Source organism: Cladophialophora immunda (assembly GCF_000835495.1).
Source record: "Cladophialophora immunda strain CBS 83496 unplaced genomic scaffold supercont1.6, whole genome shotgun sequence".
Taxonomy (NCBI): domain Eukaryota; kingdom Fungi; phylum Ascomycota; class Eurotiomycetes; order Chaetothyriales; family Herpotrichiellaceae; genus Cladophialophora; species Cladophialophora immunda.
The window spans coordinates 3,944,929-3,959,009 of NW_015622546.1; the positions used below are offsets into that span (position 1 = coordinate 3,944,929).

General features: G+C 53.6%; 6 protein-coding genes across 6 annotated transcripts; 3 read left to right on the forward strand and 3 right to left on the reverse strand.

The window, feature by feature from the left end:
- Positions 1–969: 969 nt before the first annotated feature.
- PV07_10784 (uncharacterized protein) lies at positions 970–3,209 on the forward strand (the record flags this gene model as incomplete). The annotated part of the gene is made up of 7 exons (XM_016398145.1): positions 970–1,367; positions 1,416–1,473; positions 1,522–1,657; positions 1,720–2,160; positions 2,220–2,371; positions 2,424–2,766; positions 2,815–3,209. The coding sequence occupies 7 exons, from the start codon at positions 970–972 to the stop codon at positions 3,207–3,209; spliced, it is 1,923 nt and encodes a 640-aa protein (XP_016245336.1).
- A 1,583-nt stretch (positions 3,210–4,792) lies between these two features.
- Positions 4,793–7,455, forward strand: PV07_10785 (uncharacterized protein). The gene is made up of 3 exons (XM_016398146.1): positions 4,793–5,592; positions 5,657–6,348; positions 6,402–7,455. The coding sequence occupies exons 1-3, from the start codon at positions 5,425–5,427 to the stop codon at positions 7,225–7,227; spliced, it is 1,686 nt and encodes a 561-aa protein (XP_016245337.1). The 5' UTR covers positions 4,793–5,424; the 3' UTR covers positions 7,228–7,455.
- Positions 7,456–8,778: 1,323 nt separating this feature from the next.
- On the forward strand, positions 8,779–9,892 carry PV07_10786 (uncharacterized protein; the record flags this gene model as incomplete). The annotated part of the gene is made up of 2 exons (XM_016398147.1): positions 8,779–8,868; positions 8,954–9,892. The coding sequence occupies 2 exons, from the start codon at positions 8,779–8,781 to the stop codon at positions 9,890–9,892; spliced, it is 1,029 nt and encodes a 342-aa protein (XP_016245338.1).
- Positions 9,893–11,269: 1,377 nt separating this feature from the next.
- On the reverse strand, positions 11,270–12,264 carry PV07_10787 (uncharacterized protein; the record flags this gene model as incomplete). Its single annotated transcript, XM_016398148.1, has 1 exon — positions 11,270–12,264. The coding sequence occupies one exon, from the start codon at positions 12,262–12,264 to the stop codon at positions 11,281–11,283; it is 984 nt and encodes a 327-aa protein (XP_016245339.1). The 3' UTR covers positions 11,270–11,280.
- Positions 12,265–12,837, reverse strand: PV07_10788 (uncharacterized protein; the record flags this gene model as incomplete). The annotated part of the gene is made up of 1 exon (XM_016398149.1): positions 12,265–12,837. The coding sequence occupies one exon, from the start codon at positions 12,835–12,837 to the stop codon at positions 12,265–12,267; it is 573 nt and encodes a 190-aa protein (XP_016245340.1).
- A 148-nt stretch (positions 12,838–12,985) lies between these two features.
- PV07_10789 (uncharacterized protein) lies at positions 12,986–13,831 on the reverse strand (the record flags this gene model as incomplete). Its single annotated transcript, XM_016398150.1, has 1 exon — positions 12,986–13,831. The coding sequence occupies one exon, from the start codon at positions 13,829–13,831 to the stop codon at positions 12,986–12,988; it is 846 nt and encodes a 281-aa protein (XP_016245341.1).
- Between the last annotated feature and the right edge of the window lie 250 nt (positions 13,832–14,081).

A 14,081-nucleotide genomic window follows, 5' to 3' on the forward strand; every position in this document is an offset into this window, starting at 1 on the left:
CTCTCCGACGGGAGAATCTGTCTTTGATGCTGTGAAAGCACCAAGGCCAGACTGGAACAAGGCCGTTCACCTGAGGCGACGCATGGTCGCCCAAGGTACAGACTTATCAGCGCGCAAAGATCCGTGTCTCGGGCTATCCGTTATGCCTCCTCTTTACCTGGATTAGTCCTTGTGCTGTTGCACCCGACTCTTTCGCTCCTGATTGCTTGATTCCGCAGGCTTTATGAAACCCTTTGCTGGCCTGGGTATAAGTTGAGCGGGTCAAACCCCGGTGTTTCCGTTTGATCGTCTTGAGTGGATGATTTGCTTTGTGTCCTGATCAAAGGCACTGGAGTGCAATTCCTGCAGAAGATCGGGGTTGAACAAACATTCAGGCAGATCAAACATCTGTTCCGTGTTGTCCTATGGAAGTCAGCAGCGTGGTATCGTACAGGAGCAACTGAGAGGACAGTGGGCGAGTGGATTCCAGTAGACATCTCTCCAAGGTAGAGAGTCTGAGTAAAATGAGACGCGAAGAATACAATGAAATTAAGCACAATCAGGCAACTGGACATGACTTTGGACTGAGCAAGAAGATTGGGATTGAGAGAAGGTCTAGGCTGCGGCCTCCTCCCTCTTCTTTCTGCCTGCGCCCAAGCGACATCATCACGACATAATCGACGACATAATCGGCAACATCATAGACGACATCATCGTCAACCGTCACCGGATTCCCCGGACGACGTCGTCTCCCCACGCTCAACGTCTCAAATCATCTATCCAGATCACAGGCTTCGGGTGACGCGTGCTGAGACATGCTCGATCACCATCTGGTTTTGCCAAGTTGATTGATCCGGTCCGGCAGCTCTTTCTTTAAATATCTCCTCCTCCCAAGTTTCAAAACTTTTTCTCTTTCTCTTCCACCATCACCTCACCTTGCCCTTTTGTTCTCTTCAGCCCTCCCAGTCGTGTTTACTTCCTTCAGTAAACATGGCTTCCTCTTTCGATACCGCTGAGGTGGCGTCAGCTCTTGCTGATATCACGCCAGCCAACGGTGTCGAGCCAACTACTGGTCCCCCTAAGAACGAGGAGGCCATCAAGCTTGCTCGCGAATCTGGCTGGGTTGAGCCTAAAGCGAACAATTACACCTCTCGTGCCCCGACCACAGTCCTCAACAGCGACCAAGTTCAGGTGGAAGCTGCAGCCGAAGAAGAAGCTGGCGCTGAGGATCTTGCCGTCAGTCAGCATGCAACCAGTAACTGGTCCCACGACGCAGCAAAGTACGAATGGAAGGAAGAGTACGGGGATGTTGGCCCACGCGACGAGAGACTTGAGAAGGATCTCTTCCGTGGCGAGCACATCAACCGTGCCGGCATCAAATTCGAAAAGTAAGTAAAGCCTCGCCGTATAATGAGCTGCAAGCTGATTATTCTTAGTCTTACTGCTGTCAAAGTCACAGTTGAATCCGAGACTCGTGTCAATCCTGTCTCCAGCGTGAGTCCATTCTATCCCCCTTAAGTTCCAAATCTTACCTCTGTTTAGTTTAAGGACGCTGGCTTACACCCAGTCATCCTCGAAAACATTGAGCTCTGTGGCTACCGTCATACGACCCCAATCCAAGCTTACACTATTCCTGCGGTGTTGACAGGTCATGATATGATTGGCATTGCTCAGACTGGTAGGCTTCGTCCTCGTCTGCGGATACTTCGTGCACCTTCAAATTAACAAATAACACTATAGGGTCTGGCAAAACCGCAGCCTTTCTGATCCCAACCATCTCCAAGTTGATGGGTAAAGTCAAGAAGTTAGCAGCGCCTCGCCCGAATATTGGCCAGGGGTTCGATCCTACTCGTGATCGAGTCCGAGCCGAACCATTGATCCTCATTGTGGCTCCGACTCGCGAATTGTGCTGTCAAATCTTCGATGAAGCCCGTCGGCTTTGCTATCGCTCGATGCTTCGTCCGTGTGTCGCTTATGGCGGTGCTCCGATTCGAGACCAGGCCGCTCAACTTCAACGCGGTTGTGATTTACTTGTCGCGTCTCCTGGCCGTCTCCTCGATTTTATGGGCCGTCCTGAACTTCTATCTTTGGCTCGTGTTCGCTACACTATCGTGGATGAAGCTGATGAGATGCTCCATGATGATTGGGGTGAGGAGATGTCAAAGATTATGGGTGGTGGAGGTAAGTACCTATCCGCGCACACCTATCCACGCACTACTTTGTATACTGACCTCGTTTAGATGCCAATACTGATGGCGATCATCGTTACCTTCTCTTCAGTGCAACCTTCCCCAAGCGTGTCCGTAAGCTTGCGGCCAAATATCTTGCATCTGACTATGTCCACGTTAGCGTTGGCAGAACCGGAAGTGTCCATGTCAACGTTAAGCAGAACGTATGTTTGACTCCCTCAACAGTGAACACATGTTGTAACTAACTTATTTCAGATCATGTGGTGCGACAAAGACAAGAAGATGAAGGCGCTCTATGACTTGCTCATTTCCATGCCGCCTTCACGTACCTTGATCTTCGTGAGATTCAAGAAGACCGCCGACTTTGTTGACGACTATCTCTTCAACTTGGGTCTCCCATCAACCTCTATCCACTCCGATCGCACTCAGAGTGAACGTGAGGATGCTTTGCGTTCGTTCAAAGGTGGCCAGACTCCTATTCTTGTGGCGACTGGAGTGACGGCTCGTGGTCTCGACGTCCGCAATGTCATGCATGTCATCAATTTTGATCTCCCGTCTGCAGACCATGATGGTAAGAACGAGTACGTTCATCGCATTGGTATGTCAGCCCGAACATGGTCCTTTTACCACGGCTAACCACAAATAGGTCGCACTGCTCGCATTGGCAACGAAGGTCTTGCTACTTCCTTCTACAATGAGGGCGACGAAGCTTTAGGTCCATTCCTTACCAAGATCCTACTCGAAACCAACCAGGATGTTCCTGATTTCCTTACACATTTCAAGCCAGAAGGTGATCTGAACTTTGACGAAGAGGAGGAGCCAGACTACGAGAACAATGCTGGTGCTACATCGGGTGACGCTGGAGGTGATGCGTGGGGAACTGGTGACAACGCTGCTAGTGCCGGAGGCGATGCATGGGGTGCAGGTGGTGCCAACGCTGCCAGCGATGCCTGGGGCTCGGCTGCCGGAACTGATGCAACTGCCAATGGTAACTGGACTGCTTCCAGCGATGCTGAAGTCGATGCCGGCGGAGCTTGGTGAACTGGATTCATGGTGAACAACCGCATTGTCCGCTGACAGTTGTGGCCGCTTTCGCCTTCGCGATCCCCTGGAATTGGATGGATGCTTCAGCTCGGTGTCGGTATTTCAAGAAAAAATAACAAGCTACGGCAGTTCATATGGGACTGTTGAAATGGTCTCTGGAGGCACAAGGATGGCTTCCATATCGAAAGGGACGAGTGAGTGGTTGAGCCTCATCAGCACGACCTTTCCACTCTGTGCTTTGTCGAACAAGATGGTGTGTCGCAAGTCCAGTTGTGCGAGGACTCGGCTTGGGTCTTCTGGCAACGAAATGCCCGAGACAGAGGCAGAGAAAGACAGAAACAGCTAGCTCTTGAATTCTCAAATGGATTCGATACATGGTCCACGATCCCATTGTCCTAGTGACCGTTGGTATCTTGCATCAACTTCGTGCCCCTTCCTTTGTCATGGCTGCCCAGAGTAGATGGACGTCCTGTGGTATCCTGCAACTGTCTCGAGACCAGCTGTAGTCACATCTTGGAAGCCTACTAACACCAAATGGGCACTTTGAGGCGAGCAGCCCGCCTCCACGAGAGGGGAATGGAGGAGTAGTGGTGCCTCGTATTGGTGTCAGCCGGCCTCGAACGGACCGGCAAGGCTTGCATATGAGAGGCCCGTGATACGATTGTCGCGAGAGCAGCAGAGACCAATCCGCAAAGGATAGCTGTTTAGGGTTAATAGATCAAGGACTTTGGTACTCATCTAGGCAGGGAAATGCCATCCATGCTCTGAACTTATCCCCCATCTGGGCTTATCAGAAATCGAATGATGACCATTGCTCCTAACCACCAAGGTGCTGCCACCTGCTTATCAGTAGTGCGAGGAGGTAGCCACCAAGTGGTAGCCACAGCACCTGAGAAGCTGGATTCTTATCGGAAATGACAGTGTTGTGCAGATGGAGGGTCCGCAGAGATTGACATGCTGATCCATTTCGTTTGTTGAGCCATTTACACTCAATTATCTTTTCCTTTTTTTTTCTCTTTTCGCCTTTTTTTTTTTTTCTTCCTCTTCTTCTCCATGTCCAAGTAATCTTGCCCTCGGACCGGGGGCACAACGTCAGGGGTGGAGATTTTGCAACTTGAAGCGACGGCTGGAGATTTTTGAGGGGTTGAAGAAGTTTGTTTCTAGGTGGCTTGTGAGTGGGCTGTGGGTAGCATCTAGGCGGGCTCTAGGCGGGCTCTCCTCATCCGTAGGCGCCTCTATCGAATCATCTGATGGTCCGGTGCCTGGAAGGCATCTCCATGCATTCTCCAGACCGGGCCTAATCGAAGGATTTTGGGTGGCACCCGGTGGGCAAGTGGCAGGTTAATTCAAGCCTCAGCCGAAGTAGCCCGTCTGATGGATCCTGTCGATTGCCACGTCCAGCAAAGACCGAGCAAAGCAGGCCCTTCTCCACCCCTCCAAAGGCAAAAGCCATGCAGAGTCCGGCTCCTCCCTGCTCAAGGTTGTCGCCCCATGCAGCTGGAAGCCCTAGTTACGTAGAGAGACTCTTCTCGTGGCGGGCACCGCGATCCATCTCTCGTCCCTTTCGTCCACTCACATCCCACGCCATCGTGTTTGACAACTTCGTTCTGTCGAATCTGCCCAATCGAACCGCCGCCCCCGGGTCTCTATCGAAGATTCTTCCTCCTCCATCCCCGGCGGGTCCCAGTTGGCATCATGGCTACCTCATCAGACCTCCACCGCCATCGCCGAGAGTCCCATGTCCTTGCACCAATGCTACGATGCGCAGATCAAGCCTCACCAGCGTCCTCGGCATCGCAGAAAGCTAGCCGCCTTCGCTCTTCCTTCTTGTTCCTCAGGCTTGTCTGAAACTCTCTGTTTCTTATTCTCTCCCTCTCTGTCCCAATAAACCGATCGACAGACTGTGCGCTGCGTTGTTCAGCGACCCATACCAGCTCGTAGTTGAACGTACCACTCGGGCCGTCACTCCTCTCAACCGCATCACCAACAAGCGGCACATGCAATCGATTTCCGACGTGGATGAAAGAGTGACCTTTTATTGCACCTGTGTCAAACGGGTTGTTCGCTATCGCAAGTGGCGCTGAGCTGAAATCAGTCGTTGCGTTGCAAACATACGCCAACACCCTGCTCTACAAATACAAGGATTCCCACTGGTCTCGAGCGAAGGACTGAACACAAAAGAGAACTCGGAAATATCACTCACTCCACGAACATGGCCAACAAAGAAGTAAACCTAGGCCCCATTGATGACGGCGAATTGCGCAGACACAGCGTTGGCACAGTTGAGATTCAAGATGCTCAAGGTCGGCGCAGGACGGTTCAGTTGGACGAGCTGAATGCGGCCGACAGAGCTCTTGCCGAGCAGTTCGGATACAAGCCGGTATGTGGAATGCGGACTGCCGCCCTTGAGTAACAAGAACGAGGCTGTTCTAACCACCCGACAGGTCTTCAAGCGCGAGTTCGGCTACCTCTCCACCTTCTCCTTCGCCGTCAGTATTTCCGGCCTCTTCGCGACCACTGCTACCACGTTCATCTATCCGCTCGAAGCTGGTGGCTCCGCCTCGGTCGTGTGGTGCTGGCTGATCTCAGGTGCTGGATGTTTGTGCATTGCCTTTTCCGTCGCCGAGCTGGTCTCCGCCTATCCAACCTGTGGTGGCTTATACTACACGGTTTCTCGACTAGCCCCGAAGGAATGGGTCCCCTCCATCAGTTGGGTCGTCGGATGGATCAATCTCCTGGGACAGGTCGCCGGTGTTGCCTCGTCTGAGTACGGCTCGGCTCAACTTCTCCTAGCCGCAGTGTCTATCGGTCGCGACTTTCAATGGTTTCCCACCACCAACCAGACGGTCGGAGTCATGGCCGCGTTAACGGTGCTCTGTGGGCTGGTCAACTCTCTTTCGACCTACTGGATGGAGAAAATGACCAAGACCTACGTCATTTACCACTTTGGGGTCCTGATTGCTTGTGCGGTTGCCCTCCTCGCGGTGACCGACAACAAGCACGATGCAAGCTACGTTTTCACCCATGTGGAGGGAAGCGCCGGCTGGACCCCTATCGGATGGTCCTTCTTGTTTGGTTTCTTGTCAGTCTCGTGGACCATGACGGATTATGATGCCACGGCCCACATTACTGAGGAGTAAGTCATGCACACCCTTGCGATTTCCAGATGCGTACGCTGACCTCTTTCAGAATCAGCGAGCCCGAGATCAAAGCCCCGTGGGCTATTTCCCTTGCCATGATCTGCACCTACGTTCTCGGATGGCTTTTCAACATCGTGCTCTGCTTCTGCATGGGAGATGCCGCCGAAATCCTCGCCTCTCCGATCTATCAGCCCGTTGCTCAAATCTTCTACAATTCCTTGGGCAAGGGCGCCAGCATTTTCTTCACGGTTTCGGCCTTTCTCATTCTGCAATTCGTCTGCTGGACGGCAACGCAGGCGTTGGCACGGACTGTGTTTGCTTTCTCTCGCGATCGCCTGATTCCCTTCTCCAAGGTCTGGACCATCATCAATCGATGGACCGGGACTCCACTTTACGCGGTGTGGATCAGCATCTTCTGGTGCATTGCCATCAACTTGATCGCTCTGGGCTCGTACATTGCGATTGCGGGCGTATTTAACGTGTGCGCCATCGCTCTCGATTGGTCGTACGTCATTCCCATTTTCTGCAAGCTCGTCTTCAACAAGTTCGAGCCTGGGCCGTGGCATCTGGGTAAATTCTCCTTCTTTGTGAACTTGTGGGCATGTACATGGACACTGTTTGTCTCCATCATCTTCCTCATGCCCACGATCCGACCGGTCACGGCAGACAACATGAACTACGCCATCGTCTTCTTGGCCTTCATCCTGTTGTGTGCCATGGTGTACTGGTACCTCCGCGGCAAGAGGTTCTACCACGGTCCTATTATTGAGGCGGAGATTCAGGACACGGAAGTGGACAGCTCCAGCTCCGCGATTGAGCAGGACGAAAAGAAGGGCGACCTTCGTGATCGAACTGCGACTGCTGATGTGGCCTGATTCAAGGGCTTGTGAGGGTTGATAGGGGAAAAGTTGCAGCCTGGGTACTCTGTCTCGCTTGTATGGAAATGGTCTTGGACAATGCGGGCTGGCTGGGACGAGGCTTGTGCAGTCGGATGGGTATTGGTAATTTGTTTCCCATCTATTCAGCTGCCCCAGCAGCATATATCCTTGTTTTCTTTAGTTATGCATACCTACGTACGGCAATGATACCCTGAAAATTCCGAATTTGGTTCCGCTCGCAGACAATCTTTCCCTTTTTCAGTATTCCAAGAGGAGGAACACATGAGACCGTGGCCAGCTCGTTTTAGAGCATGTAGGGCCGAAGTTTTTCCCCGCGAGCGATCCCACGCCATTCGGAGCCTTGTTGTTACGTTGACCGTAAAAGAAGCATATTGTTCCTATCAACTCAACTCCACTTGCAGCGCAACACCGGCTGGTACCGAGTCCCTTGGTATTTTTCAACAGGATCTTGTCCTAGGAGGTAGTGGCACGTGGTGGTCATACCAGATAAGTTTCAATACTGTACCGTACAACTGTGCGCAGGTCGTGGTTGTTGTTGTTGTTGTTGCTGTCGTTGTTGTCTTTCTCCCCTTTTCCTCCCCAGCCTTGCGCGCGCCCAACAAACTCCACTCCCTCACTCACTCGACCTCACTCGCTCATCTCATCCACTACCACCCCCTGAACCACTGCACCTCGTCGACTTGGCGCACGGCAGAGCCTTGGATTTTGCGCGGATTAGACCGCGAGCCACAGATGTTTGCCCATTGGAGCCCCCTTTGCGATCTTCCGTACCTCAGCTACTACAGCGAAAGGAAAATGGGGGGTCAAAAATAGCAAAAAAAAATAAGAAACAAAAAAAGCCAAATTCTTTCCCCCTTTTTTTTTGTTTTTTTGTTTTCAGGATCCATGGATCTCGTGCTCTTGACTCCTCGAGAACCTGGCTCTTTTTGAGCGCGACGATCAGATTCTTATGGATTCCACGCGAGACCTGAACTGACAAGAGAGCCAGAGAGACCCTAAATCAGGAATGTGTTTACTCCACTCGTGTTCTTCGATTCTGGTTCTCTCTTCTTCCCCTTTTCGCGATCGTCGAGGCTCTCAGCCTTGCATTGCTGGGCGGAGCACCCATTTATTTACTCTTCCACGTTTTGCAAAAGCTTGCACGGGGGTAGACACCATTACACGGCCACGGCGTTGTTGAGGCCATGTACATCCACCCCCCACCCCAAGACTTTTCGTTGTCGAGTCGCACCCGCGAGCGAAAGGGAAGATGGACCACAGGAACGCCCTGGTCGCGCAATCCAGAGGAAGAAATGCCGATCAAAACTCTGCAACGAGACCGACCGAAGGCCAGGGACTATAAAGAGAGCAGCAATCCATCCCCTGCCTTTGCTCGAGAGGCATTCTTCATCTTCATCTGCACCTTCACCTTCCCTCAACCCTCACCGTTGCCATCCAGGAACGCTTCAGCCTCAAATTGTCCTTACAAACACAACCGGCAACACTCTCCCTCGCCTTCCCAAACGAACATCCACGCGGTGACGATTCATGTTCACGCAAATCATCCAGTACATTTTGATGCCACTGTGGAGCGTCGGGGGCATTATTGGGTCAATCGTGGCTGCGGCAGGCGCCATTGTGAGCTCCTTGCACGTCTGTTAGTTCTTTCAAACAGAACACAATTGAAACACATGGTGGACGACAGGGAGGCTAACTCGCACAGTCAACGTCTTTTGAGGACTTCATCGACACCGTCGCCAAGATGCGTTTCTTCTCGGTCGCAACCGCGGCCACCCTCGGCGTTGCCGCGATGAGCCTCCTCGCCTCGGCCCTGCCCACCTACCACGACGATGCGGGCATCAAACCGTCCGCGGAGGAGGACTCTGCCTTCGCATGCCACAGTGCCATGGAGCACGCGCCGGCAGCCCCTGCAAACAAGCAGTGGGAAGCAGAAGCCGGTGCGTCCGAAGGGCACTCCGAAACAACCACGCCAGAGGCCGCCGAACCAAAACCTGAAGAGGCAGACGAAGCCGCGGCGGCACCCGAGGACAGCGCCGGTACCGACCCCAGCGCGCCGGCTGAGTTTGGCGGGCGCGGTGATGGCTACTTGGGCCAATCCGTCGTGTACAACAACTGCCCCTTCATCGTGCACAGCAACATTGTGCACGGACCCCGTCCTGGGGTGGAGGGCCCGCCGGAGGAGATCTACTCCATCCTCCAACCCCAGGAGGGGCTGTCGCATCCTTTCGCCCACGACCCGCGCATGGGCGTCAGCTGGAAACTGTGGCGGACCGATTCCGACAACACGGCGCCGGTCCAGTTCGAGTGGACCTGGCACGACTCCTTCCAGCGGACCTGGTACGATCTGAGCATGGTCAACGCTGGAGACGCCGGGTGGCTCGACGAAGACGCCCACCAGGGCGAAGCCATCATCGGCGACGAGGACGGCCTGGGCGCCTACGTCGGCGAGGTCGCCATCAAGCACGCCTTCAAGGACGAGGGCATGACCTTGACCCCGGACGTCGTCGAGGGCAACTGTGTCCCCCTGCACTGTGCGCCCGGGGAGGAGTACTGTATGGCCTCGTACAATGTGCACAACGACTGGGGACAGCAGCATGACTGTCGGGAGGCCGTCGACTTGACATTGACGTTGTGTGGTTGAGGAAGGGGGACATGCGGTTGAGGAGCTGGCCAGGGGAGTCAGGGAGGGACTGGCATACAAATTGCTGTTTTGGTCTTTGCTTTGTTGGGTGCTTTGCACCCAGGGGCTTTTCTGAATTCTGTTGTTGTGCCGCGTGAGGTTCCGGGCGAAAGAGGCGTCTTGCTTCCACGACGGCGCTCGGCTGGATAGATCAAGGAGTTGGATAGACGGGATCTGGTTTTGTTGAACCCATAGACTTTCATCGTAATAGAGCACACCGCCATCCATAGAATTGCAACGCTTGGCCTTTCCGCCCTTCAACCTAGGTGTTTTTCCATGCCGTAGTGCGCAGACATTGATTGCCCAGAGCATCTCAGAGCCATTCACGCCTGGGGAATGAGATGGACGACTCTCTTCTCCAGCTACTGTAGCCAGTCCATGCAGCCAGCCAGCCGCCCGCTCGACACGAAACGGGGGGTCCGAGGGCGAATTTTTCCCTTCTGATCTCACTCACATCTCCTTCCCACCGGCCAGTTTCTTGCGGAACACCTTCCTCTCCACCTCGCGGATCTTCTCCTTCTCCTCCATTTCGCGCTCGATCTCGCGCACCCGGGCCTCCCGCTCGTCGAGCTTCTGCTTCAGCAGCGCCGCCGTCTCCTCGCGCATGCGGGCTATCTCCTCCTTTTCCCTCTCGCCCAGCCCTCCCCCGCTGTTCGCCGCCGTAGCAAAAATCTGCGCCCGGAGCTTTCCGAACCCGTGCTTCGTCAGCTCGGCCTCCGTGAACGGCTGCAGGGTTATCGGGTTCGTGTTCGGCGCGCTGCTCGTCAGTGCGGCCTCGGGGACTTTCACCGACGGCAGGGACGGGTGGATTGGCGTGCTGCGTAAGGGCGAGTCGAGGGGGACTGGTCCGCCGGTCGTGGTGCTTGGGAGAGTAGATACTGGCGCAGACGCCGCGGTCATGGGCGCAGTGGGCGAAGTCATGACTGAGTCGCCCTCACCATCTTGCGCTGGTCGCGGGGCTGGTTCTGATGTTTGTCCCGCGGTGGTGTTGGAGGGTAGATCTGTGCTTCCGTCGACACTAGGGATAATTGCCTGCGCCAGGTCTGGCGACGGTACTTTCGGCGGATCTTCTGCCATTTGGAAATCTCGCAGGCAATGGACGTGCGAACACTTTGGGCGTTGTGGATGATTTCGAGGCTCGCATTCTCGTAACTACGCCTTTTGCCGCATATTTGAACGTACTAAGGTTTACGGTGGAGCATGAGAAGAAAATTGCACAACATTGAAAACGACAAGATTTGACTTCGATCAGAATGTGCTAATGGAATATCAAACGTCGTCCGTCCTGATGCCCTACATTAATACTGCTCATTCAAGCAATAAACCAAGAATAAACAAGCGGTCGCAGGTCAAACGCGCAAGGTAACAAACTGCCCGACTCCGGGAATGCCATTGGCAACCACATACACCACATACGGTCCAGGGGCAAGTTTGATCCCTTCTGGCATGCACGCCTCAACTCTCCTTCGACCGTCGCTCAAGCTCTCGCAACCGTTGTTCTCGAGGTACAGCATCACCTGGCCCATGTGGACTGAGTGTGTGACGAAGCCTCCACTGTAGAGAACAATGTCGAGCGTCTCGGTCTCGTCCACGGTGCTGAATTCAATGCTAAATCTTGCACCAGACGCCAGGGTATATGTCGAGAGGCTGATGTTCCTGGGTCTTCGAGATGCCTTGCCACCCCGTAAATATGGCGGCGTCCAAATCTCCATCCTGAATTCCGTGGGAAAGGCCTTGTACTGATTATGGATTTCAACATGCTGCAGCGTGACTGGCATTTCATTTGGATTGCTCCCGGCGATGAGCACTGTTCCATCCAGGAGTAGGAAGGCGACAGAGTGATAAAGCCTGGCAATTGAGGTTCTTCCAGATACAGTCCAGGTATACGATCTCGGATTATAGACTAGGGCTTCCAAGGCCGGGTCGGTCGCCAGTCCAAATCCTTGTGCGCCTATATGACAGCCGTTGATCCAGAGCACAGTGCCATCGAGCAGTAGGATCCCTTCTACCATTCCCCGAGGCCCTAGCATCCCGGTCATCTGCCACCGAGGATTCTGGCTCATAGGTTTCAACCTTCCGCAGCTTGATTCGCACCCGCTGTCAATCGCTTGTGTTTGTCCCCCACCGCAAATCATGATTTCAGGCTTGTAGTCGTTCCCTGGGTGCAGTGGTAACATGACGCTGCCGCCGGTGTTGGGATAGGTTCGGTGCAGCCCAGGCATAACGGGCATCTTCCTGATGGTTTCGTTGGCAGCCACGTCAAAGATCTCGGAGGAGGTGTCCGAGAAAATGAAGAGCGAGCCGTCGGGCATAAGGTGCAGGAAGGGGTACATCTAGTACGGCATTGTGTTGATCAAGATATCCATCGGTATATTTTCGCCTTCGCTGACACCGTTCGTATCAAGAATCTCGTAGGTGGGGTTATTGTTGCTGAAGTTGTTCTGGGTTTGTCCGTTCAAACTGCCCGCTGCCACGAAAACGGTGCCATCCGCCAGGGTCTGTGCGGATGCATACCATCTGTTGGAGGCCAGCTTATTGCCGGGCTCTTTCCATTGATAGTTGCCATCTTCATCTCCAATGTACCGAATCGCATCAAACCCATCCTCGACTGTTGGATCGAGCCAGAGCAAGGGAGCGTTCCCACCGACGGTGATAAGCCGGCCATCCGCCAGAAAGGTCCCGCCGCAGCAAAAGGGGTTTGTCGCGACAGACAGTGGAGTAAGATGGTGCGTATCGGGATCGTAGAGCGCGGAATATGCCCAACGATTGTTCGGCAGTCGCAGTTCTGAGTAGTCTTCAACTTTGTCCAGAAACAATACTTTGCCTGAGGGAGGTAAGACAGCAGCGTGCATGACAGGCACTCCGGAGCGTGCGACAACGCTGAAATGACTGTTAGCGATGTTCATTGGTAAGATATTGGTGTATCGTAACCCGGTGAATCCGGCGACGAGGGAAGAGTTGGTCGCAAGAGTCTCGGAGAAGAATGGTGGCCTCTAGTCGACTGGAAGCGTTGGAAGGCGCACCTCACAATCTCGAAATGCTTTCCGGACGCGATCATCCTCCTTTCCAAAGGCCCCAAACGCCCATCAAGTCACCAACTCGATCCTTGACCACCTCAACCACCTGCTCTCCGGACTCGTTAGGTCTCCTGCTCTCTTTGACTCGCCCGAACCCGTCATGCGCTACAACGATACAATCGAGAGCTGCCTCCAGTGTCCTCGCTAGTGATTCATGCCCAGAGTAAAGCCTCAAAGTCTCACCGCTTGAGCCAACAAAGGTAGACTCTAGTTGGATTGTGGCATGGACCTTCCTGGCTTTTGCTCCCTCCTGACGCGATTGGAGGTCATACGCTGCCCCGATCTCGAGAGCAACTTCTACAAGGACAAGGACATCTCTTGATATCCGCGAAATCTGCGTAGTGTTCCTCATCATATCCCCGAGCAGCGCGTTGCTTTGAACGAGGCCACTCCGACGATGCGTGGCTGACACTGTCTGGGCCAAACCCTGGATCAAGACGATATCTCTGGGTAGGGCGCGTCTGTATAGCTCCGCAGGAGTCGTCTTATTGGTCACATGAGCCCTTTGGAAGAGATCTTGACTGATCTCCCCTAAGCTTTCTGCCAATCCCGCGAGGTCGAAATATTGTAAGAGTCGCACAGGCTTGAGGAGCTCAATCGCGGCTTGAGAATCAGAGATAGTGTTTGCCAGAAGAACATGGAGCATTGGAATAGTTTGAGAGGTATGAGGAGTCACGATGTATACATTCGGCGATACGGTTGAAGTCGCGGAGACTCGTACCTGGGAGCTGAGGAGTGCGGCGGCAAGAGTTTGTAAGATCAACGATCTCTGATTCCTCATGATGCGGTCAGTTGTTCTCTGTCTGAGCTTCTCAAGGGCCATCTCAGAGCATCAACCCATGCACATTACTGTTAATAGGCCATGCAGTTGAGCACATACCTTTCTTCTAGGTGAATTATCCCCCTCTTTATCAGTCGACCCAATTCCAATGACCCTTCCGCCTCTCCACAAAGAGCCAAATGACGTGTCGAGGCCTTCAATTTGGAGACCCATCATCTCACTTGCCGGTAGACTTTCTCCCAGCTTCAGGTCCCTTGAATAGGCACCACCTCCCTCCACATCTAGGAGCATA

Coding starts and splice junctions, on each gene's coding strand:
- PV07_10785 (XM_016398146.1), top strand. CDS start 5,425: ATGGCCAACAAAGAAGTAAACCTAGGCCCCATTGATGACGGCGAATTG. Junction 5,593..5,656: donor AGCAGTTCGGATACAAGCCG/GTATGTGGAATG, acceptor ACCACCCGACAG/GTCTTCAAGCGCGAGTTCGG. Junction 6,349..6,401: donor ACGGCCCACATTACTGAGGA/GTAAGTCATGCA, acceptor GACCTCTTTCAG/AATCAGCGAGCCCGAGATCA.